The 26078-nt window shown below is 43.6% G+C and overlaps 1 protein-coding gene across 1 annotated transcript in view; it reads left to right on the plus strand.

Moving 5' to 3' along the window:
• Window positions 1–26078, plus strand: part of KIAA0247 (KIAA0247 ortholog) — an 83462-nt gene that overhangs the window by 34442 nt on the left and 22942 nt on the right. The window contains exon 4 of the mRNA XM_009325586.1: window positions 3983–4012. Within this exon, the coding sequence (XP_009323861.1) occupies window positions 3983–4012 (30 nt within the window). The remainder of the gene's footprint in view (window positions 1–3982; window positions 4013–26078) is intronic.

Raw genomic sequence — 26078 nt, forward strand, 5'->3', positions numbered from 1 at the left:
TTTCCCTCTCCCCTTTCCAACTTCTTGATGTTTATCTGATGGACAAGTGTTGTGAATAATGTAAATAGTGCAATGGGATGATATGTAAAATGTCAGCAGAGATGAGGAGATCTGCCTCTTAGAAATGAGTGGAAGAAGAAAATATACCAGATACTCACAAGGTAGTACATGGTGTGAAGTATGTGCTTGTTTACCCAGTATACCCTGAAATACATCTTTTCTCTCAGACCAGCCATGATGTAGTTCTTGTCTGTAGAGGGATGCCTGATCATCAGTGGCATGGGATGGAAGGGAATAACTTTGTGTGCTCTTGCACAGAACTTTGAAGGAGGTTAATCCCAAAAAGGCACTTACATTTGACTTCAGTAGCTGTTGCAATGTAGAACAATAACTTGCCTTTGAAAACAAAACCTCGATGTAACTCTAAAAAGTCCTATTTATTTGACATACCATGGCATCTGAAAATGTCCCATGATCAACGCTCCTCAACATCAGTGAAGCTTGAGTTGGCCTCTGTGTGGTAGAGCGGAATAAATATTAATTGCCAGATGCACTTAAGCCGAGGTGATCTTGTATGGAAAAGTCTGCTGGTGCTGGAAACTGCTGAGGAGGAGTTGATCTCCTTTTAGTATTTCTGGCTCTTCAAGTTGGAAGGGAGAGGCTGCTGAAATCAGATATCCCAGACCTTCTATGTCTTCCTGGCCCGATTTTGGCTTTGCAGGTAATGAGGGGTGCGGGACACACATGAGAGTGACAAATTGGCAAGAACAGATAGTGAAAGTGGAAAAGGGACAAGGTCTTTTTGGATCAGGTCTATCCTTGTTTTTTCCAGTCTTTCTGTTATTGGTGATAATGTCACTGCCTCATTTCAGATGTAGGCCTGTCAGATATGCCTCCCAGCCTGGGGCTGGAGTGCACCATCCCCATCTGAGACTCCCATTACACACTGCAGCACCTTCAACTGAGTCTGTAATCAGTATGCAAATGCCTTCTGCTGCATGGGCTGCTGGATGGGGAAAGGCAGCCACAATACTGGCAAGCCTTTTAGTATCACTTTTGAGGCATCCAGTCACATTAACAAAAACACTAGTTAAGCATGTCGGAAGACCCGAGAGTGGTTCTGCATTGTTTCCCTTTCTGTGTTCCTTTTGCTTCGGGACCTGAAACCAGCTGTGGTAAACTGATCAAGTCAGATCATCAGCTAAATAGGATTATAGTGGCTAGGCATGAACCATTTCCTGCAGGGGAAGTGAGAAAGTGAGTGCATGTGGAGGGGAGCTCAAGATCATAGCAGAGGGTAAGACGTGCAGGGGAAAAAGTCCTGGGGAGGGGGAAGGGCTCGCTGAGGAGCACTTCCATGTGCAGGTTTTCTGAGACTGGGAGGTAGCAACCCAACTGCCAATTGCTGGGAGGGATGGGGGTGCTCAGCGATGCATCATGGTCCCGGAGAGCTGCACCTGCAGCAGCATACCAGCCATGAGTAACATTAATGAGCAAGTCAGCCAAGGAGCAGAGAGCCAGATGGAGAAACAAAGAATACTGGCAAGGCACTTGGAAAATCATCTTTCCCTCATCTTTGTCCCCCAACCACCCCACCAATCCTCACTTTATTACTTTACATAGCAAAATCATTCAGAGTAGGCAGAGGAAAGTGATGTTAACATGAAGCAAGAGACTGTATTAAATCTCCTGGTGGTAATGCTTACCTTGAATTGCGGGGTCAATGTGACATGCTCGCAATTGCTACAAAAGCTGAAGAATGTTCTCATAGAAAAACAGACAAGCATGGAGACAATGGCTGGCTCAGCTCTGAGTGAGAAAGCAGAGCTTGTGATTCATATGTTTAAAACCATATGATGTATATTGTATTACAGTAATTTTGCTGTTTAGAAATTCTATTGCTTGAGTTCCAGGAGGCTTAGAGATATATTCATGTTCTGGGCAGGAATGTGCTCTCTTTGCCACGTGGTTAATGCAGAGGGCAGACTCATTTCCAGTCAGCAAGCATCTGGTCTGTCCTCTGGTAATAAATTGATTTTATTTATGCATGGATTTTTAAGAAAAATCTTCAGCACTTTGTCTCAAGCAATCTATCCAAATATCCTGGAGTGCCATGAGATGAGTATGATAAGTTGCTTAGTCACTAAGCACACTGCAGAATTTGGGGAAGCTGCTCTCTTTTCACAGGAAGATATCCATGAATATAAAAATAACCGCTGCACATATTTTAACACAAAACAAATGCAGCATTTGGTGATGGGCAAGCAATGAAGCTATGACAGAAGAGGAGAATTTATGGAAACTTCAGTGCTGTTCAGAAATATTTCTTGAGCTTTATCACTGTTGTACCTTTTTCCTTTTTTCCCGTCCAGCAAGTTCTCCAAGGTTAGTTGGGAGAAATAATGAAGGAATGAGCAGGTGAAGAGACTTAGAAAGCAAGGACCTGAGATGCTGAGGCTTAGTTCTTAATCTGCCTCTTCTGTTTTCTTTGAGGGTTTGTCTGGAATGTAACTAAAAGCCAGTTCGTAGTGCTTAGTAGATAGAGATGGGGAGTTTTTGAAGTGATGGAGAGGAGCAATAACAACCGTTTTGTCTGCTTTTCTACAGATAATGCTTCTCCATTCTTTCTTTGTTGCTGTGATTTCCCACCCCCAACCCCCATCTCTGGCCCTTAAGGTTATTCCCAAGCTCTCAAAGGCCTTGTGTTTATATCTCATTCACAATGGTCCTCCTGTCTGGCCAGGCTATTTTTGGAAGGATGACAGCGGATCAGATTAAGTTGTTCATTAAATTTTAACACGTAGTCTCTAAAATACTCTGAAAGCTTCCTATCGTTTGTGTTCCAAATGGTGTAATCTCTCTTGGATTCATAACCAGCTCTGTCGGAAACCTATCAAAACATAGGTTGCGCCTTTCATTATTGATAATAGCATCACCTGGTCCTGGGAAATGCAAGTAAAGGTGTTGGTAAAAGTATTAAACATCCTGAATTAAGCAAATATCAATACCCATAAAGGACAGAGTTTAAATATTAACCTTTAAAAATTAATAATAATGCAGGCTTGGTGAATCTAAGTCCATTTAGCTTTAGACACAGGCTGATTTTTGTTGACTGATCACACGTGAAATGCTATAAAGCTAGCTCTTTAATTTTTAGGATTGCCATTAAAATGATGAATTGAGCTTGAATAAACTGAAACGACTTCATTCCTGTGTGTTGTCTCTGACGCAAATGCAGCCAATCTGCTGCTTGCTGTTCTAAGGTCTTTTCAGTGCCAAGGTTATTCTGCACAGAAGCTCTTGGATACCGCTGGTATTTGTTTGCATTGCATAGAACAGCTTGTTAGAGTGCACTCCAGTCATTGAGCAGATTCAGACTTGTTCCTATTCTTTGGGAATCTGTGCAAAGCAGACGTTTCCTTTGTCTCTAATTATGCAGCTGAAAGGAAGGCGTTCATACAGCTAGGGATGAATTCAATGGTCATGAAAACAAGGACACTATAACATTGCATGGCCAGACAGAAATGTGGGGAGGTGTCATGAATGAGCAGAGGATCTTGATGCTAACCTGCATGTTTCATGTAAGTGTGCGTGCTTCAGGGTCAGCCCAAAGAAGTGTGTAGTTCTCCATGGAGAGAAGGGGGAGCAGTTTCAGGTGCAATTCCTCTTTCCAGTCACTTCGGAGAGCTTAGTAAGAGCAAAGTGGTACGGAAGAGCATGGTGAGGAGCTGCAGAATAATGTCCAGGCCGCAAAGGTGGCTAGGAAGCAAATGCAGATGGGCCCAGAATTAGACTATTCAAATAATATTCACACTGTTCCTACGCTGATCCAGGCAGTGCTATTTAAGCAACTGGCTCGAAGGGAGTAATAGGGATCTCAAGAAGCCACAGAACTTGTTTAATTTTAACCAGTTCTAATGGTTGAAGGATGAATTAAAGCAAGCATAATAGTAATCCTGCATTTTCCTTTTGTCTGTCCTAGGTTGGCTCAGCAAATCCAAAGGACCTGCATGTAAGTAGATTTATATTCACTGCTGTACTATGAGAAATGAGTGTGATGTCTTACTGGTTAATATAAGTGGCTATGAGCTAGGATTTCCATTATACTTTTGTTGTGTTGGATAGGCTGAGATCCATCTCTGTGCCCCATTTCCATTTTTGTCCCTTGTATTTGGGAAAGATGACTGCCCTCAGTTTGAGAGAGGGAGATCAACTTCATGTCTTTCACTGTGCTTGAAGGGATCTCTGTGCCTTCTATAGCATTTAACTTTAAATGACTTAAGAAAAACAAATAGAATAAATACTTCATTAAAACGCAGAGAGAGATGCTGCTTGTGAGAATTCTGAGAGGCTGCCAGAGAGGATTGGGAGGACAGGGAGAGCAAACTGAGGCAAGAAACCTTTTATTTCCTTTAATCAAGAAAAAGGTGAACATCTCATCACAGAGCATGACTCTGGATATATTCCATTGGATATTCCTACTTTTCATCTCCTGTGCTCAGAGGAAGTCTAAAATCTTTCCTGTGTGCATGTTATGGATGTACATAACTTTGGGAGGAATCGGGAAGCATATTTGGCTTCTGTATCTGTTCTAAATGTGTAAAATTTTGTGTAAATCTTTGCTGAACTCTGAAATTTGATCTGCTTAGTCTGAACTTTCCCCTCTCCTCCAAAAAAACGGAATACAGGGACAGAGTCCTGAGGGGAATGGATTCATAATGAAGTATTTAAAGGTGTGGGAGGGGGGTTTTACCACCTACCAAATTTTAGTCTTCAGAGAGTGGGAGATGGGAGAAGAGCTGATGGCATCCTCTGAATCCTGGATTTTTATCCAATGCCTGAATTTTACTCCTGGCAAGACTGGTATCACACACACCTAGTATTAAGGGGCCTTCAATTCTTGGCCACGGTTGCTAGCAGGAAAAAAAGCTACTTTAGGAAATAACTCAAGAGTTGTCCGGTCCAACTCACCTTAGCCTCTTGGGCTAGAATGAGAAAGATGGAAATTGTTAGGAGCTTCATTGTAGAGGGAAGCAGGAGGTGTGCTAAGTGGCATGGTTTGTTCTTCAAGAGAAAGTATTTGTGAACTTCAGTCCAGGTTCTGACTGGTGTCCCTTGATGACTGCTGCCCACTAAGTTGAAGGTACAGACTTGTCTATCTTCTTATGCAGCTTCCTTCTATCACTGAGTCCTTCCTCTTTATGTACTTGAGACAATCATTTGGGAAGAGTTTGGGTGTGTTCCTAGTGTCATGGGAAAAGTCCTGACAGCAGGACAGAAGAAAGTTTGCTTGCTATTGCTTTGTGCCAGTTGACAATTGGTTTGCTGCTTCTGTTCCTCTTGAGTCCTAAACTGGTTACCATTGCAGCTGAGGTATTATGTTTTTAGGATATGTTGAATGTTTTTATCTGTGCAACCCATGTCTGCCATTGCTTCTCCAGCGCCTATGTTTAACTGTAGCAGCACAAGCAGTTACCACCTCCTGGTTATGCTGCCAGCTATTACTGACTCTGCAGCAGGGATGGCAGAACAAGAAGTAAATTTGCTCTGGAACTATGGCGAACTTCAGCCTGGGCTGTTACTGCAAATACTGCTGGAATAGCTGGTGTGTGGTATGTAAAGCTGTGGAGTAGATACGTCCTCAGCATGCTTACGTGGGTGATAAGTGGGAAACAAGTGGTAGGGCAAGGTGGGTAGCTGTAGACTGTTGAGTCTTCAGCTTTTGTGGCTGAATCTGTCAAGGCCCTGTGTTAAAGCCAGCAATCTGTGTCTAGATGAGGACTGCTAAAACACTGCTGATAACAAGCTGCTGATAGTCAAGAGTGAAGGTAGGGCGCTGAAGGCACTTGAACAGGAAGCTCAAAAATGCTTGTACCTTCGTGAGGGTGGCTGGAACCCAGTGACAGGATTATGGCATTGTCTCAAGAGGTTGTACCTGCTTATCTGTGTGCACTGATCTGCATCTAAAAAAACATTTTCCTTTTAATGAACGAAACCTCTGGGGAGTGTTAGTCGTCTTCTGCAAGCAGGAATTCCCCTGAGGCTCTGCTTCTGCAGTATTGTATTGGCATTGGAGGACTGGCGAATTGCTTGCTTCCAGATGTCGTTGAAGGGATTTGAAGTAACCCCTTAGGTATGGGGCTGCTTAGATGAGTTATAGGATGTGCTAGGTGGATTGGGCTAGATGGGGCTTGTTGCTAAACTGTTGAAGAAAAAAAATGAGCTTTTTGGCCCAGCCTAGTACAGTGATCCTTGTATTATGGAAGGGGGAGGGGAACTCTTGGAGTTCCTGTGCTGAGAAGACTGCCTAATCTCAAGAGGGATGTTGTGGGGATGCTCCCTCACTACTTGGGTACCTTGGCCTGGCTGGTGCTGGATGGAGATGCCTCCTGTGTTCCTTCTCTATAGGGCCAATGCCGTGAATGCAAGGATAAGTGCATTTATCTGCTTGGCGAGGTAAGAAGCATTTCAGGGGAAGCAGAAGCCAAAGAATTGAACGGTAGGGTGTAACAAAAGAGCATCTTTAAATCCTGCGGGCTCAGCATTTTAGGTCTAGCCAGTCATCTTAATTCAATGGGGAAAATCTTTTCTTGTTTGAGAGCAGAAAGAAACATTGCTGCTGCTTTTGAGATACATCTTTTACTTTGTCAGTAAAGGGAGAAGCATGTCTGATTTGAAAAATGTTGCCCTGCTGTAGAGCGACATAAGCACCTCTGGTGGACGTTCTGTTGAGTTTTCAACCCACAGACAGGGAAGAAACACGGTAGGCCTGACACATGCAGAGTCATGACTAGAAAGCCAGAGGCTGCTGCTGCTTTTCTGGCTTGAAGGAACATTTTCTATGTCCTGAGAAAAAGACCAACATGGTGTATAGCGAGTTTCATGTCAGACATGCCCTTAGGCACCCAAAAAACTATGCATCAGAAAGAGAGTAAAACTGTTTTGTGATCTTACCAATTTTGTTGTTTAAGCAACTTTGCATTTTCTTCTGCTTCTTTTTCAGCAGAGATGTCAGCTGTTGAGACAACTGGTGAAGTTTTTCTGTTTTAGGTAGAACTAGAATATTTTGAAGGAAATGGAGCTATCTGGAGATTCTTCAGGCATCAAAAAGGACTAGAAGCAAATGGAGATTTGTAGGAAGGTGGCAGAATAGCTTGAAGGTGAATGAGGATCGGGGGAGAATAAGATTCTAGGAAGGAGAGGAGGGGGACAGAGAGGAGTGCAGCAAAACAGGAAGGTGAAGTTTTCCACAGGTGGAGTTGTGAAAAAGATCCTGATGGTTTAAAAAGCCAATTAGTGTCTTGGTGATTAAGTAGTGTAAGTCCTGAAAGAAGGTAGTGTTTTAGTTATGCAATCACATTAGAATGGTTGAGAATAGTATGGCCTTGGGAGGGAGGACTCTAGTAGAAATACACATATATATACACGTGTGTGTGTTTATTTTTTTTAATGGTTAGGTAAGAGTGTCTTGATGCAGGATATACCTTTACAACATCAGGCTTTTGAGGCTTTTCTATATGCAACAGGACTGACTAATGAGACACTGACAGAGAGTTTGAGGACTTGAGGGTTACAAAGTGTGTGTGCCCTCCAGCGACTGAAGCTTCAAGGCAGGAATCTCCCGAAGGTGGGAGCAGAGCAGGGTGAAGTTGTCAGTTACTGGAGCACTGGCTGTGTCTGCCTACAAGTGCTCTAACATCATGGCTGGGGATCTGGGGGGGGAGAGAAACTGTGAAAGACCATATAGCAACTGTGTGTGAAACAAGACATAGGGAGGAATTTCAAGTGGAAGTTTCTGCCATGTTTAGAGAAATACCTGTGACTTTCTCAGAAGGTTCTGCTTTTCTTAGTTTGTGTTCAGTTTTGTAGTTAAAAGCTGCTTTGCTCTTCTCCCCCATCCTGCATTTGTTTGGCTGCTACACCCACTGTAAAGGAACCCTTCCTGTAAACAAGATAAACCTATTAAAGCTGCTAGACCCTGGATCCTTGTCAACACCAAGGTATCACTCCTTGCTGATGGTGATGCTTTCCAGGTGGGGTCTGTGTGTCACTGTATAAGTTATATCAGAGTGGGTTAGGGACTTCTGGTGCTGCCTCTCTATTGTGGACCACCAGCATCCTGGAGGTTTATCTCCAGGAGACCTACCTGATGCTGAAGGGGCCTTTAGGAACATGCTTCTGGTGTGTCATACAAAAACCACACCTGTTGATTTATCCCTGGCTGGGAGGGGACAAGCGTGGGTTTTTAATGATGTTTCCCCTGGCCCATTCCACCCCTACCTTCAGAGCAGCAAACTTTGAAACTCAGAGTCCTGGTGATGCGCCTGCTGTGTAACCTGTCTCCAGTAGTTCAAGTGTTAGACCTGCTGACGTGCTTCTTGAAAAGGACCAGTACTGTCAGAGTTGTGCTGAGCCTCGCGTTATGCTGCAGCACATCTTTACTTCTCTTTAGCACAGGCAAAGGACCATAACTGTAATGCTCTGTATTATCCTAAAGCTAGTATTTCTTCCATTCTGTTGCTGGTTTTGCTTTCCCTAGCAAAAGTAATCTTTGAATGCTCCTGAAGAACAACTTTCAGGTTTCATTGTAAACACTTCCTTGGGTGTAACTGACTTAGGTTACAACATACTAAGAAAAGATAAAGGTTTTACCATTTGAGTGTTTAGGTTCAACCACCACTTTTGTTTCAACTGAGGAAATTATTCATTTTTAATACGTAAGCTGCAAAATCTGGACGTAGTCACAAGCTGCGATGAGTTTGCCTTTGAGCACAAGTCTTAGTAAAATCCATGAAGATGGCAAGTTTGTTTTTCCAATTGCATTCTTTTAGTCCTCCACTTCTTTTTCTTTCCCAACAAGCTAGTCTTGTTGCAAATGTTATTGCCAGTAGCCCAAAGCAGAAATGAGCCTTGCTGTGATGTAGAAATGTGATGTCCTTGAGCTAGCATAATTTTAACCTTCAGGCCTTCCCACTTTGAATCTCTTTATTTGCATTTACTTCTCAAATACTTAAATGTTATCTTTAAGTTGACAGTTTGTGCTTTGATGGTGGCTGTTTCCTCTGCGGTATTTAGTAAGCTAGACTCCACTTCTGGAATAGTTGGGGGAGAAGTACAGTGCTGGGAGAGCTGAGCTCTCTATTGGTACAGGATCCTTGTTCAATTTTGTGTCACTGAAGCAGCAGTGAAACAAATAGTCGGCAAGTTTGGTCTGAGGCAGGTCACAAGACTGGCAGTCAGGCACTGTTAGCGTACTTCTGCCGTGTGGGAGAGGAGGTGCATGCAGTGGTGACCAGATCACTGTCTGCTGGTGTAAGGCGGTGCCTCTGGTGGGTGAACACACTTGAAGTGCAGTGTGGGTGCTCTGCTGGAAGAGGTTAGCCCCTGTGAGAAGTTCTGCTTCCTCTTAGCACCCTGGAGAATCGACTGCCTCTTGGCACGTGCCTCCAGCTGTGGAGACTCCTCAGGGCTGGAGCACCTTTTCAGAGCACTATTTCTTTTTTTTTCTTTTAGTTTTCCTGTCAGTGTTGCCTTGGTGATGTTTGGTCCCACTTTAACCAGCTCTTTCCAGTCATGAGCTGATCCCATATAAGAGTTGAGTCCTTGGGTGGGCAGTGGTATGACTGCATGGGGGAAAGGGGATGTTGCAGCCTGTCAGCTGGTACACAAATAGGGCTGCTTTTAGCATCCTTGATTCTTGCTGTCAGTAAAACCAAGAGAGACTGGTGGAAGCTGCTAATTAGGGGTGTTGTGAGGAAATTCATTCTCTGACTACAGTTAGGGTGAGCAAAGATTTAACTATTTTACCACATACCTCTGGCCACCTGACGCTTGTCTGAGGCAGGTCAGGAGTATTTCATGCTTGGCCATGTCAGGCGCTGTGGAGCGATTAGAGAGGATGAAAACGAATGTCTGTTCTGCATCCCCTGACAGCAGGGAAACATCTATCACTAAGTCTGTTTCTATCTGCTGAACTCTTAACTTAATTAGTTGCTTTAAATGGAGGAAATTTTTCTCCTGACATTGGTTAGTTAGTAGCACCAAGGGAGGGTGCCTGCAGAACTGAAGCTTTTGTGTTTTTCATTTAAAAGTTATTTGGGTTTGGTGGCAGCATTTCAAAGCTGCTTGCCATTGTGTACCCTCCACAAACAAGAACAAACACATCTCCCTTTCCAGAGTGGTCTGTCACCTTTCTTCTTTCTGTGACAGTAGAGGCTGGCCTCCCCGTTAAATGCAGATACTTCTCTATAGGTAGGAGTTCAAACACCTAAGCAGCAGTGGGGTGACTGAACTTTCAAGGTGAAATAGTTCCTGTTTCTTTTCCAGCAGAGAGATTTGGGGCTCTTATGTATTATTTCTGTGGTGTTAGAGTAGCTTCACCCAATCTCATAGTGAAGTGGGAGTTGCTGTAAATGCAGCAGTGTTTGTGAATGGCAAATGTTGTTTCAGTCTGTTATTTACCTGTATTTCACCTGCAGTAAAACTTAGCTTGATTTACTTCTCAGCCATTGTGGTTATGGTCTCCCTTTTCTCCTGTAGTGGGAGGCTCTCTGGGAGATGGCAGGAAATGATAAGTTGTAGGAAAAACTTCTTTTGCAGCAAATCCTGTAGTATTTAAAACAGAATCATTACTTGAAGTTGGTTTTCCCTGGTGATTCCCTGACTGGTATCGGGGGCAATGAAAACTGTACACTAAATTGAAAACAAAACTAGAAAGTCCTCTGGTAACCATCTCTTAGTTGTTACGTATTTCATGGTGGCAGGATGAAACTTGTGGTGCCCGGTCTGGTCTCCTATCTCCCCACAGCAACTAGTTCCAGTTGCTTTTGCAGGGAAGTTGACTGCTTTCTATCCCTTTGGAGTAGCTTTCTCCATGGGAGGGATTCCTCCCTGAGGCGGAGCTGGTTCCTGGGACTGTGAGGATAGACATATTTATGTTGATTAGTTTCTTTGAGCTGTGCTCTCCTATACCAATATCTGTTGTGCCGAGTCTAATGACCAGCTGTAACTATTTTTACTGTTGTGCAGTTGTTTAGCGGTAGCAAGAAAGCAGTTGGGGACCTTTTGCTTTGCCTTTTTTCAAGTCTTCCCCCGAGCCCGTCTTTGTCCTCGTGTGCACATTTGGACAACACAAGGCTGCGGTGTACGGCTGCTGCGCCTTGGCCCCTGCCCTGCACGTATGAATTAATCAGCTTGATCTTTCCACCCCTGCTCCTCGGGAGGGTCGGATGGCAGCTGCAGCTCCTGTCAAGCCTGATGTTGGGCAGGGAGCTTTGGGGAGGAGAGTTACAAAAGGCCCAGCTTAAATCATCTGTGTAAGGGCACAGCGGAGGCTCTGTCACCCAGGCACCACTGCTCGTCTTCTGGTGCTATGGTTGTAATGACATTAGCATTTCAAAAAGGGGATTACCACAGCCCCCAGGTTCTGGGGGGAGGATATTTTGGCTGTTACTTGAAAAGCTGCTTTCTGGCTCTCTCTGCTTTTTTTTTTTTTCCTGAAGGGTTGGTAAAGGTGGCCATACCATGTTAAAAGTGGGTTGTTGCTGTTGCGAGGAAGCTGGTTGTTTATTGGCCTAAATGCGGACTGGTAGATGTCAAGTTGTCACTGATAGCATTCTTTCTTGCTGATTTGGAGTGACTGAGAATTTCCTAATGGAAAAGTTAAAGTTAAATTAATGTGTTGGGATCACAGCTGTATGCTAGAGAAGTATCCTGAAGTCATGCTTACAGGAAGAAGTTAAGGTAATTATACTATTTTATCTCGTGTATTTCAACCAAAGGAAATGGGCAGCACACGCATCCTATTCAGTGTCTGCCTTCCACACCTCCTGTGGTACCAAAAAAACCACTTTCTGTGCCCAGGCACAGGATTTCAGGGTGGTTCACTGGGAAAATGATTGTATTTTTATAAGCTCTTGTTTAAAAACAAAAATTCCTCTAGTGAAACTTAACACCTGCAACTCTGTTGCGTTACCCTCACCTTGGATCAGTATTCAGTTGATCTTTCAACTTTTCACTAAGTTTTTCCCTAAGTTCACTTTCCCTTTCTGATGTTGCTTGTGCTGGAAACTTGAGTTAAGGCCCTACTTACGCTGGGCTCTAGTGGAAAATCCCCGTGGTTCCTATCTCCTCTCCAGTTCCATTAGCTGTAGAAATGATGGGTCAGGCCAGAGAAGTTGGTCATCTGGTCCCTGGGGCAAGAGAACAAAGGGAATTGTCTTGTTTGCCTACCAGAGAGGCAAGAGTACTTTGTGCAACCTCTTCAACCAGGTGTGGGCCCTAAAATTTAGTAGCTGACCCACAGTGTCCAAAACAGGAGCCCCTTGGCTTGACGGTGTGAGCGCGGTTGGAGGGCATGTAGCAGAAAATGCTAGTGGTTGCCTGGAGCCTCATCCTGAGTCTTATTGCTAGTGCTGTGTGTATTGAACTGTTGAATAAGAAGGGAAAGGTGTGTTTTGAATAGATGTTGTTATATGCATAGGTTGAAGTGTTCACACACCTTAATCTTTGCCTGTGCCCATAAGGACTTCTCTTGCGTGTTCCCATAGGCCGTAGTTCACCAAGTGGTTTTGCAAAGCAGTGCTGGCTTGAGTCATGGCCGTCCCTTGCTCTGGGCGCTGCTGGGAGCGGCCGCAAGCCGGGCCTGCTGTGGTGCGTGACGGCTCCTGCACGGGGACAAACAGCCGGAGACCGGCCCGAAGAACTGCGTAGCTCTTCCTGAGAGAGATGGCAGGCCTGGGCTATAGATAAGCTGTCCCTCAAGGCGTCGAGGAGGAGCAGAAGTACAGTTTGCTCTGTAAACATGGCGCAGGGTACTTGGTGTGCTGAGGAAGGGGGGCATTTAACTTGTCTGTGTGAAAACAGAACTGTGGAAAGGCCTTCCAGGAATGTGGTGGCTGCTGACAAGGTGCGTGTGCTTATTCAGCGTATTTCTAACTCTGCCAATCTCCAGGCCTGTTCTAATCTGCTTATTTCTGTAGATCACACATCTGTCTATAAACTTCAACAAGGATGGAGTGTCTTAAATGTTAGATTCTCAATTGAACCTGCACTGAGCGAAGGTGGAGCTTTTGGCTGCCCTGTGCCTCAGGTGAGCTGGACGGAAAGCACAGCGTGCCAGAGCCGCAAGTCGCTATGGTCACTCTGTCTTGTCCTCTCGTTTTTTCCTGTTTCTGCAAACCCGCCAGCAGACACAGCTATGCAAATCTGCCAGCTGTCTCCTTGGGAAGTTAGTCACTGAGTCCTTGTGCAGCCAGCTCTAATTGCACGGGCTTTTGAATTTGCAGTTAAACTTAGCTACTGTGCATCTTTGTGGGGCTGGTTTTCCGATGTGTGAATTTCTGCATCCTCTTTTAGAAACACCTTTTCTGGTAGTGATGATAGAAATGAAATATTCAGCATCATGGTGGAAGCAGGCTGGAGGAAAAGTAAAACTGTAAATCTGAATGCTGTGAAATAAAAACCTAGGAACTAAGAACATAGGAAACAATGAACAGCCTGGTTTCTGAGGGACTGATCGAATTTTAAGTTTACTGGGGGGGGACCCTCTGTCATTCTTTCCAATTTCAGGGCAATTACTGTTTTAAGGCTTGCAAGAGAAAGATAAGGGCAGCAAAAAATAGAATGAGTAAGTGCTGGTCATAACATTTAGTGGGATAAGAGCGTTTATAATTCTTATGGAGTAAGAGGAGGGGGGGAAAAGCATGAAGGAGAAAGTAGTTTTATTTCCTTTGCTCCCTGTTTGGATTAATGGATTTAATTACTTGGAAATAGCTAGTAGCAAACTTGTGGGTTTTTTCAAATGTACTTTTAACAAGACTGCAAATTTTAAAAGAAGAGGCAATTCAGTAAAAATAATTGAAGACATGAGTAAGAACTTAACTGCTGTATCCCCTGTTGCAAGTGCTTTGTGTCTGTAGATGTTAAGAGAACTAAATTAATATGCCTCTGATGTACTGGGAGTGGAGAAACCAGGGCAAGAAGACACAATTCTAAATGCAGGGAAGCAAGCAAGATACAGACTTTCAAATAGATCCTTATAATAAAGTTGTTCTTTCTTTTGTTCCTGTCAGCATAAAATAGAGACAAATATGGAAGGGAAATGGCTGAACAGAGTAATGGGATTCTGTGTAACAAGCAGCAAGAGTACATGAGGTGGGAGAAAGGAGATGGGGCAGAATGCCAGAAAAGGATCTTTGTATAATAAAGCTTGTGTCAGAAATTCCTCCCTTCTCGATGGTATAGGTTAGTTTCCACTAAATTGTTTGCTCTGTTGTCAGCTTAAACTGATTTTTATAAAGTGATATGGCAGCTAAGCAAGTAATAGCAAAGAAAAATAGCATTGCATCTTCTTTAAATTAGGGAAGATATCTGGTGAGATGGCTTTGATGTCAGATACATTTACCGTCAAATGAAATTTTCCAAAGTGCTTGTGTCCCGCTTGTAATCAGTTGGGAGAGGATGTCTCAAGTCATGCAAGCACTGCTGTAAATCTTGCCCAGTGTGTTTAACAATCTGAAAGAGGGATTTAGAATCCTGCTGCTTAAATTTGCAGGCAATACAGTACTGAAGGAGAGCTGCAAAATTCCCATGACGACTGAGTAACATGAGATTACTCTGAGTAACAGAGCAACTGAGTAACATCTGGAAATCCATGAAGAGAGACTGAAGCTAGCTTTCTCCAAAGGTTACTTGACTAGTAAGCAGGTTGAGGCAGCATTTGGAAGAAGGCACAAATCCATTCCCTTAAACAATTTGCAGTGGTGGCAGCCCATTCTGAGCTGTTTCAGGAAGGCAGGGTAGAGCCATATGCCTTTTTACTCCCTCTTGGTGGGTATGTACCCCCAAACAATACTAATTATCCGTATTAAAAGTCTACCAGCAGTACAAGAAAGCTTCATATTTCCAGCTTGTCCAATTCTGTGATGAGAACAGACACATTGCCAGAGCTGTCTGGGCCCTGAATACTGATGGAGGGAAGCTTAATTCTTTAGCTGCAGTTTTACCTGGAAAAGATGCTTCTGTGTTCTGAGTTTGCCCAGTAGCAACAGGCTTTTCTGTTATCTTTAGCATTAGCATGAGCCCCAGTGTGAGGGCTTCCCAGGGCATGACTTATTAGAAAATAGTATGCTTAATAAAGCAGTTTTATGCAGCAATGGTGAGGCAGTTTCTTGTGGTTTTCTTAGTGACCCTTTTTGTCAAGTCGTCACGAGGAGTGTTTGAAAGCAACATGCCATGTTTTGGTAAGTCTCATCAGGTGCTCAACCATGGACAAGCATGTCCCCTGACTGGAGCCAGTACAGATGCTGTAGGACAAAAGTAGCTGTTTGTTCCTGTCCTAGGAGCACCTCTTGCAAAACCATCCTTCCTGTTCCTGTGGGCTACTGCAGCCCGGGCTATCTCCTCGACTACAACATAGTTCTGTCTGTGCAGGTATTTTGTGCTTCTAGACAGGAACTCTCTTCAGTCTAGTAGCCTGTGATTGCTCAAGAGGATTTCCACATTATGTTCCCATTGCTGTGAACTTTGTTTTTGAGTGTTTTTAACCATTTTTACTGAGGAGTGCCAGGTCCCTTAATATGTCCCAATTTTGTACCTGCAGCTGCACAACCTCCTCTCAGAATGGAGCATTATGAAAAAACTACTTTTCTGGGAGCTTTTTGTGGAATCTAGACCGGAAATCTGTTGCCAGTAAATGTGTTAGACTGGGATTAGAAGTTTCTAAGCAGTGGTCTTCAGAACACATAATAGTCCACGTAGTTCTGCGTGCCGCATGATCGACAGCTTCTTACTTTCAAACTGCTTTAATTGTGTTAAAATGGAGCTTTAAATGTGTTTTTGCTTTCCAGTGCAAGCAGTTTCTGTAATTGGTAGAGGTATGTGCCCCTGAATAAGAAGGTATATGATCACAAACCGCCTCTGTTATGGAGGAATGCTCTTGTTGGAGTGTGTTCTACACACTGGGGTGGCTTTCATTGCTGATGAGGAGTTTAAGAGGAGCGGGAAGGGATAACTTCAAAAAACACAGCTATTAAGAGGAAAACACAGGTGCAGTTGGGTAGCTCACTCTTCCCTGTGGAGTTACTGCAGAAGGGACACTAGGCCTGGCAGTGCGGTTGTTGCAGGATAGTGTGGGATCGGTGTCTTTTCTGGAGCAGCAGAAGAGATATTGTGACTTAGTTTCTGTTTACCCTGAGAGCTAAAGAGTAAATGTCAACTGTCTGATTGTCTCTTCCACCCTGAGAATAAGAGTGACAGTGACAGCTTTGATGTGCAATAACTAGGTTGCTGTGATTTGCATTCATGGCATTAAGTTCTGATGCTGTGGGGGCAGGGCTATGAAAGTAGATCATGGCATTTAATATAAGACAGACACCTCCACCCACCTCATTAACAAAGGGAATTTTCCCTTTTCCACTCAGCCATACTGACTAGGAAGAAAAATGGAGAAAAAAGAAAAATCAGTGTCATAATCCAGGTGATCTTTCCCAGGGCTTGGGAGGCCTTTGCCCTTTTTGTTCTCAGGCAAGATACCAAGAAAAAGAGGGTGGAGAAGAGCTGTCTTTTGAGGAACACCCTCCTTTTCTAGACATTAAATTATATTTTTACTTCTTGGGAAGTTACCTTTACTTCTGGTGGGAGTTGACACAGTATAATGGTGTATTTAGCCACAAAGCGACCTTTTGCATGACAGCAGCATCTGTTTAAGAACTGAGAACCTATTTTAAGGTTTGCTGTTGGGTAACCCTTTGGGAGAATGAAAAATCTATTTCTTGGCAGTGCTAGGTCTTGAACATGTATTTTAGAAACAGTAACTTTGAAATCCCTGGGTACTTGGCGAAAAGATCTAATCCAGAAGTTTTGGAAAAGGGCTTTTTGTACTTTGATCCTAACATAAGATCCTCTTGTGAAGTTTTAGGAGGCTCTTCAATGTACACACGGAGGGAGTGTGGTGTTAGCTGGAGGATGTGTGGTCAAACTCCAGTTGAGTGCTCTGATTTGGGAGGAGGAGCACTGATTTGGGAGGACAGGACACAGAGAAACTCTGAGTTTTGATCAGGCTGTTCAGTATTTGTTAGTACCCTGATGAAAGATACAAATTATTATGAGGAAGTCCAGTTGGGAAGTTGATACTTTTAACACTTCTCCCTTCTTTCCCAAACTTGAGCTACTTTTCACTGAGGCTGAGCTGTCTCCTAGGAGTATTGTCCTCTGCTCTCCATGTCAACTGCCAGAATATAGCTGTTCTTATGAGTAACATCCTAGATCCTAAGTGTGGCTAAAGTAGCCTTTTCTAAAAAGTGAATAGGAAAGGCAGGGGTGGACAAGGGGCAAAATAAAGGATGGCGCTGCAGGCTGTCTGACACGATCAGCACTGTGAAATTGAATGCAACAGCCTTTGGATAGCCTTTGACTATAATTGTGTTGGCAACAGCAAGAAAGTTCTGACAGTGTATCTGCTTGATGGGATGTTTCTGGTGAGAGGGCTAACCCCCGTGTGCTGAGCAAATTGTACGGGGATGGAGGAGATTGGAAGAAAGGAAAATTACCAGAAGTTTGAAAGAAGGGGCCGTGGAATCGTTATACCGCCTCTTGTCCTGGTAGCTCTCTGCCTGCTAAACGTAGCTCTGCAGTGCCTGTTGCCTTACTAGTAAGACAGTGGGTTTTCTGTTATTTCCTTCCCATAAAAGACTTCAAATCCCATTTTCCCCAAGCATGTGGAGGAAATGGGGAAACAAACGAACAAAACCAGGAAAGCTCTGGGTAAAGGAGATATTGTTTCTGTCTTTAGTATCAGAATGGCTTTGTAATACCTGCTGTTGATCCATAGGCTTCCTAGATGATATATGTTCAAGACACCATGTGTTCCTAGCAAACTTGACCCAAGTGATCAAGTTTGGGTTTGGAGCTCTCTGATTTCTGTTTACATTGTTACCTCTGTAATGCTTGTTCTTCCTAATTAAATGCATGTGCTGTTCTCTGAAATTCTCTATATTGGTGTGAAAAAGAGATCAGTTACAGAACAGTAACTGATAGGTTTAGTAAAGGGACTCCTGATTTTTTTCTCTTGAACTCTGTTTTACTGTCTGGACGCTAATTTATCAGCATCAAAATAACCTGCTTCCCTGCTGTTTTTTTCCACTGGTTCTCAGGCATAAGATATCTGTATCTGTTATTTAAGTGTTCTCAAGGAGTCTGCATACACAGCTGGGAGAGTTCCCAAGTGTGTGTCTCTGAGGGGCAGCATTTCTGCTACTTTTAGCATCATTTCTTTGGGGTTTCCGTTTCCTTTGTGTGAGAAACTTAACTAACTGGCAAGAGGTTGAACCATACAGTAGAGGTATCTCAAAGTTACATGGGAAGCTTTCACTCCACTACCAAAAAAACCTGTAAGCACTATCAGGGCATTTTCACCAAACCCTCTGGTAGACTCAGCTCCCCTGAGCAGCTGAAGAGACATCATGGTGTAGCCTGGCATAGAATTACTACATCTTGGAAATGGTTGGTGTAGGGGCACTATCTGTGTACTGTTTATTTTTGTGGTGTCTGGGGTCTTCATTTGTGTCAACTGGTAAACTCCATCTGGCCATAACGCGTGGTGGTTTATGGCCTCTCTGCTGAACTACAATCCAGAGGGTGCGATGGGAGAAATTTGAACATCTGCTGCAGGGAGAAAGAAAAAATGCATTAACTTGCGAATCGTCTATTTAAACGGGGAGGAGAGATTTTGCAGTTCAGGGAATTCATGGAGCATAGAGAGACCCTGAATTCTGTAGGGGACACAGAGGTAAGGCTGGATGACGGTCTAGAAATGGCAGTAGGGATGTTGAATTAGTTAACATGGGAAGTGTTCAGATGTAGGCACGGTGATTGAGAGTGGGCTGGAGTCAGTGGCCTGCACATATGGCCTGCCCTTCAGCTGCCTTTCTGGAAGGGCACAGGTCTCCTGAAGGCCCTGTGCCATATCTACCAGCCCTCTGTGGATGTCTAGTGCCTCAGAACTAACTGAGCCTGAATTGAACCCTCTGTCTGGGGAGCCGCATGCAAGAGGTGCTTGCTTCAACTCCCTGAAAAAGTGACTTGGGAACATGCATGGGGTCAGCTTTTAGGATAAGAGGTGCCCTATGTGTTGAGGGATCTTGTGGACCTTGGCTTTTTCTTGAAAGTATCAGACAATCTGCTTGTGAGCTGCCTCTTTGCAGAAATGGGGCTTGCTGAGTCTGTGCCCAGGGCCTGTAGATGTCTGGTTGGAGCCAGGCTTGATGGGCAGAAGCCTAGTGAGACCTGGGAAGGTGTGCGTAAGGCAGGGTCAGCAGCTGGATCTATAGAGAGAGAGAAATCTAGCTGCAGAAACTTTACCCTGGCAGTGGTAGTAACATTGAGGCCTCTGGTGAGAGAACACAGAGAAAAAGAAAAGCAAAAAGCGTAACCTCTGTCCTCCCCTGATTTAAGCTTTTGATAGTATAAGCGCTCTTACTGGAAAAAAACAGATGCTTTTTTTGTTTTGGTTTGGGGTTTTTTGATAGATTGAGGGCATATTAGATGGGAGCACTGATACCGGGGAAGAACTGGGATTTGGCTACTTGCTTCCTGCCACATACATTCATGTGATGACGTGGGAGGCAGACCTGGGTCCAGCTGTGTGAGTGTGAGGACTCCCCAGGGTGTTATCAGTGTTCTTCCAAGCTCCGGCCCCAGCTCTGCAGAAGCTGGGAATGCTCATGAATTTTTTCCCCGTTTGTGCTCAGCAGAGCACTTCCTGTGGCATTCAGGCATGCTGCAACAGTTTCCTCTACTGCATTCTTCCCCGGGGAGCATCTGAAATGCTTTTTTTCTGTATAAGGAACTTCTTGAAACTGCTTTGTTCTTGCATGGTTTGGGAAAGATTATGTTGTTGTTTTTAGCTGACGGGCTGTAACTTCTCCTACTGTCTTGGTTGCTCTTGCTTAGTATTTCCCTTCCAAAGCCTGAGTCAGAAGAAGGTGGTTGTGAAATCTGTCTGCTATATCAGTGTCTATAGATATGAGATGTGTTCTGTGTTGACTAGAGTAGTGGGAGGGATTTTTATGTTCTAGGGAATTATGAACCTAAAAAAAAATATTTCCTTTAAACAATTTTTTGTCTTTTGGAATAATCTGGCCTTCCCACCTCATCCTGTTTCTCAGAATATCATAGAATTGAGCTATTATCATGGTATTTTATAATGTAAAGTTAGCATTTTATTCTGATAAGTCTTCTGTCTCTCCCAGTGAAGGTAAGATGGCTCTGCACCTCTTGAAAGCAAATTTGAAATGTTGTGCTGCTGGATTGACAATTTAGACAAAAAGGAGCAAGTAGTAATGTAGTGGATACTGTTGTTATCCACTAACATTTTTACTTAAATATCGCTGAAAAGTACAAAAACTGTCCTTGCAGGTAAACGCTTAAAAAACCCCAAGCCAAAACAACAAACAACAAAACCAAAAACCAAAACAAAACCCAAACAAAAACAACAGACGCTGCCCAAAACCCCAGCTAACCACACCATCTCTTTTATGGAGCTAGGTAGTTGAAACAGGAGTTGAAATTATTGTCTGATGTGAGGGAATGTTGGAGCTGAGCAGGAGTTTTCTCATGCGTGTTTGATGCAAGATGGCTGTGAGGAGAAGCAGTAGGATTTTAGGAAGGAGGAGGCAAAACTGTGAGAATCTGAAGAGGGACTTGAAATTTCTCCAACTTGATGCTGTAAATGCTGACTGGAAAGTGCATAGGACAAGAAGCAATGAAAATGGTTTCATGTTGCTCTGGTTCTTGTGGTATTCAAGGAAACAGGGTTTTGTAGCAGCATCTGCAGATCAGCTAAGCTGTCTGGAAGAAACTGGCCTGCAACGGTCTACTCTTTTCAATAAGGCAGCGTCCTAGACCCCAAGGTCTGGCTGGCAAGAAATGATAATAGTATCATTCAGGCTTGGCCTGTCGAAGTCAAGAGTGATCCAGGTAAAATGCTATCTTCGAGGTGTGATTCTGTGTACTTTACGCAGCCAAAACTCAAGCAAGCATTTTCACACTGTTGTTATCCAGTTAACTGTGTGTTGCCCTGAGAAATACTCTTGCTGGTTTAGCAAGAACTGTTCTGACATGACTGATGATGCTGTATAGATAAGATGTAGCTGAAGGAAGGCACGTGAGAGAGCTGAGCAAATAAGTGCCTCAAAACAATAAATGAAACTTAATGAAATGTAATGAATAACATAAAATAACAGCTGGCACAAAAGGAGCCTCACTGAGTTAAAACCAGATGGTAACACTGCAAGATGGTAACGCAGCATATGTGTCCCTAGCCATGTGTTAGTCCTGTTTATGGCAATAAAGGTTGAAGTAAATTCCTGACCAGAGTGACCTGTGTGGAAGAACTACTGAACTGTGAAATCCTGCATCTGGGTTGGCTTTCCTTATATAGAAACGGAAGACACGAATATTAAAGCAATCAAATTAATCTGTGAATCTTTCTCATTGAAATTAATTGTATTGGTGACAAGGACCCTTAAATCATCACACTGGGCTCTCCAGACCACCTGAAACCATGTATTCACAAAGGCAAGCAGGAAAGCCCTCTGAAGAGGGAAGCTGAGGCAGGGAGGCAAAACATCAGGTTAGCTATCGGTAGAGCATGTCTCTAGGCCTAGGTCCCTTGTGCCTCGGCCTTAGTTCCAGCCACTAAGCTGCAGTGTCTCCCACTTCGAAATTTCAGCCTCTGGTGTAAGGATCCATAACCTCTAAGTCAGCGATGGGATGTGTTTTGGCTGGCTTTGTGGCAGTAGGTAGGAGCTGGAGTTGTGTGTCTCCAAGGCTCTTGAGCATCTGTCAGGCCAGCTGTGCTCCAAAAACAGCAGGAAAGGAGCAAAAGCAACCCCATAATAAAGCATCATGAGAGTGTTTGCGTCCTTCTTTTTTAATGCTTTAACTTGGTACTTTAATTGTTACAGAACAAAGAACCTGTCTAGGTTACCAGGGAATATAAATAAGAAGCAAAGAATATGTACAGTCTTGTATTTCTTGTCGCTCAAAAGCAGCGAAGTGCAGAGAGGCAGGACTGAAGTTTAGCAGTCCTTGAGGAGATCTGGTCTCTTTCCTGAAGATTTTGTTTTGAAAATAGTTATACTGTGGGGTTTTGGGTTGTATGTTTTATAATCTCTTTTTATGTCAAATGGAAGGAATGGTATTTCATCTCTTCTTATGTTTTTGTCAGGCATCTAGGGCTACAAATGGGTCCTGTCTTGGCAGTTGCTACCTCTAACCATTTTTTATTATGTGCTTTTTCAGCTGGCTATTTTGACTTGCCTGTGCTTTGATTCCAATGGCTTTAGTGAAAGAGTCAAAGGGCAAGTAGTATTTCAAAGGATGAGAACTCCTTCTACACATCTTTTTCTGAACACTTCTCTTGCCAGCTGTGAAAGGAGCTTGTTTTTTTGAACTGTTTCCCAATCCTGGCTTGTTTCGGTTTGGCTTTGTTTACCCTGTGGGTGTTTGAGATGAGGAGCTAGAAAGACAGAAAGGAAGATTTCATGGTTGCTGCTAGGTATGCTTTTGACAACTTGCTAATACATCTTGTTAGGCAATTTGCTAATTCATATCCATTGAGTTGCTTAGAGCTGTTGGTAGGTACTGGGGAAATGGAGGTATGAAGACAAACACTTTGAAGCTATTACATCTGTATAACGAGACAGTCTTCTCAAAGGAGGTGGCTGAAAATCTGAATTCTTCTATATACTGCATTTGTAAGGATTATACTAAGTTGCCATTTACTTTCCATGTGCCATTTGATCCCCAGCAGAATCTGAGTGGGTGGAATGTGTGGGACTGTCTTCTGCCAGAACTGATGGTGTCTTCTGTGACTGGTAAATCAAAGTAGCAGCAGCATCCCAGCAGACCTTGATGCCTCTTGCTAGTCACACTCCAGTCACGAAGCAAGCTTACTGATAGCTTCACTGCGTTCCCTCCCTTCTTTCCAAAAAAACACTCTCCAGTTACTTGCATTGCCAGTAAGTAGAGAAGACCACATACTGAGCAGCTGTTAAGTTCTAGTCCAGGCTATACAGGGTCTGATACCACCTTTCCTGCTATCACCTTGCTAGCTCTTAAATTGCCCAACACTGTTGAAGTGTTGGGCAATTTAGAAGGGTGTATAACAGCTGGCTCTTAGTAGAAGAAACTTCTTACTTTGTTTTGAAGCTTAGTTCTTCAACTTCACTCTGTGTCTTAGAAATTTTGAATTATTAGAGTCTGGATTGAGTCTGTATCAGCTAATCAGTTCAAGAAAATGTAGCTGAGAATGGTTGAACTTGCAGTGTAACTGGTAGGCTCTAAGACTTTGTGGTCTCTGGGAAAGCTAGGTTTGCCGTGTGGAGTACTTTCACTCTAGTTTGAGGTGACTCCCACTTTGAGGAGTGTTCAAGTGGGGCTATTTTTGTTTTCCTGCCAGGCTCTGCAGAGAGGTTGCTTGTGATGCTGAGCTCCTGTAAAGCTGGCAGAAAAGATGACTTAATATTTACAGCTAACCTAACCACATCTAGAGTAAAAATATGAAGTGTGCTTAAGAGAGGCTTTCCAGCAAGACAGAACTAATAACTCTTTGCAATTCTGCCTAGCCAGTGGTAAATGATTTGAGTGCTTGTTCTGACGAGTCCCATGACAGAGATGAATAATTCTTAAAGGATAAACAAATCTGCCCAGGTATTAGATTCTGGTATGTTCAATGGTCCTGAACAGAGTCAAAGGTCAGAAGAGAAATGTCATGGCAGGATGAAAAAGTATTCTCCGGTGTGTGTTGATGTATCAGATTGAGGTTTTGGGATTGCTGTCCTTACCCAGCTTTCCCTAGCAAAGCTGTCTGTAGACATACTGCAGAGGGAAACTTCAGTAACCTAGGGCTTTGAGCTTCCCAGTTTGGTTTCCACACAGATGAAAGTGGAACAATGCTTAGCACAAAGTGATCTCCTGTGTGCATGCCATTACTAGATCAGCCTTGGCCAAACTTCCAAATTAGTAGTTTTTGGATAGGCTGAGTCAGAGGCAACAGCTGCTGCTGTTGAAGGGATGAAAAATTAATCAGCTGCGAAAGGCTCATTAGTGAACGAAGGAGGCCTACCAGGGCAGGGCTTTAAAGTGATTTGGCTAGTGTAGGGATCTTTCCATGCACACGTAAAAGGACAGAGCTCTGTTCTAAACTCTAAAATTCTTACTTCAGAGATTCCCATGTCCCCTCAGAGTTTAGGACTGCCTCTTGAGCAGATTCATGACTGTGCAATGACCTGTGTCAAGTCTCAGAATAAACCATAGCAGAACTGGGGTTAGAAGGTAGGCATGAGCTGGCCTCTTGGGTAAGGGGGAGCCGGGTGTTGTGTAGGTTGGTGGTGACTGCCTGAGTTCCGTCTTCCAGTGGAAGGAGAGCAATGGACTCCTACTACTGCTAGTGTTACCAGCTAGGTGACTTGTCATCCAGAGCTTGAGTGTCTGTGCTGAAGCCCACAACAGGCACATATTTTGGGAGACTGCCATAGCAAGAACTTTTAAGGCCTTATTGGAGAACGGAACCTGATTACTGTACTAGGCTGAAGTTTAGGGAATGGAAGTATTTTGTAGTCACATGGAAATCCACCGGCAAGTTAAGCCTCCTGAGGCACTGCTAAATTGCAGGCCTCTTGTCACTTGCTGGTAGAGATGACTTTTGCTCTGCTGTATCCTGAAGGTATGTTTCCCCTATGTCCTCACCTAGCATCAATAGAGGGACCGTATTTATTTCAGTCAGGACTTACAGACCAGTCAGCACAAATCAGTTGTCTCTGTCCTGTCAAAACCTGGTGTCCAAAATCAGCACGAACATCTGATAATCTGAAACATGCTTTTTCCTATCGTGTCTCATTGTTTTTGCTGAAGACCCAGATGGCTCTGAGACCGGAGCCCATAGTGTGTGTCAGGCTTCTATCCTAAAAAGACAGCCTTGGGGTATTACTATATTCAAATTGAAAACCCACCTAGGAACAGCCAAGGAAACAGCAGGGTAAATGTGCAGGTTACCTCTGAATTGAGACCAATTTCTAGTTTTGTAGGTTTCTGGAAAGAGGCGAGCAGGGACAAGATGAGAAATCAAAGCCGTATGAAGAGTGAAGTTGAAGTTTAAAATTAGCACCAGTAATCGAGGACAGTGGATGTTATTTGAGTTCAAATGCCATGCTAATACCTTTTCTACTAACCTGCCGCTACACGGTAGGTGCTGTAAGTTCCTGCACAGCTGCCTGTTCCTTTTTTGAAAGAATATCAAATTACTTTGACAATTCTTTGTTATCTTTTTAAATAATCTCCTCCTTGTTGCAATATAAAGTAAGATTTAGAATTGGATGAGTGAGAAGAAGAGAGGCCCCTGATGAGTGTTAGCTGCCTCTGCCCAGTGTGGTGAACACTTTTGGACTCTTTACACTTCTTAATAATCAGAATTTCAAACTAAAACCCATAGGCAACTTTTAAGGAGACCCTCTTAATCAAACTTTTGTGCGTTTCCTTCCCCCTTCAAAACTATCTGGGTGCTACTTGTGACAGTGGGTTTGGGTTTCAAAAGCAGAATCTGGGACCATGGCAATTATATGAAGTGTTGTTACAGCACTTGCTTAATTTTCTTCTCCAAACATGTGGAAGTAATTATGGAGTGGTTGGAAGAAGGCACGGGGAGGCTGGAAGTGTCCTTGGAAAACAAAAGCATATGAAACATGTGCCACTTGGAAAGCTGTGCTGTGCCCACGGTTGAGAGCAGGTTTCTGTATTAAACTGGCTGTTCTGCAGCCACTGTACCGCTGGCTCCAACTGCAGCCTGGATGCAAATTGTTTATACTGTCCTGGCAGTATGGGATGCTGTAAAGTACCAGTCAGCTGGTCTTCGTCCTTACTGAACCTGAGCAAGCTGCGTGAGCTTCCACATACATCACCAACAGCAATTTTTATTTATTTATTTTTGTGTCTGTGTGCGTGTGTGCACAACAATAAGAGTGCTTTATCAGAAGATCTTAAAAGCACTTCTGCAGTTGTTCCCGGTTTCTTTCCCCCTC

Source organism: Pygoscelis adeliae, unplaced genomic scaffold, assembly GCF_000699105.1.
Source record: "Pygoscelis adeliae isolate BGI_AS28 unplaced genomic scaffold, ASM69910v1 Scaffold356, whole genome shotgun sequence".
Lineage (NCBI taxonomy): Eukaryota > Metazoa > Chordata > Aves > Sphenisciformes > Spheniscidae > Pygoscelis > Pygoscelis adeliae.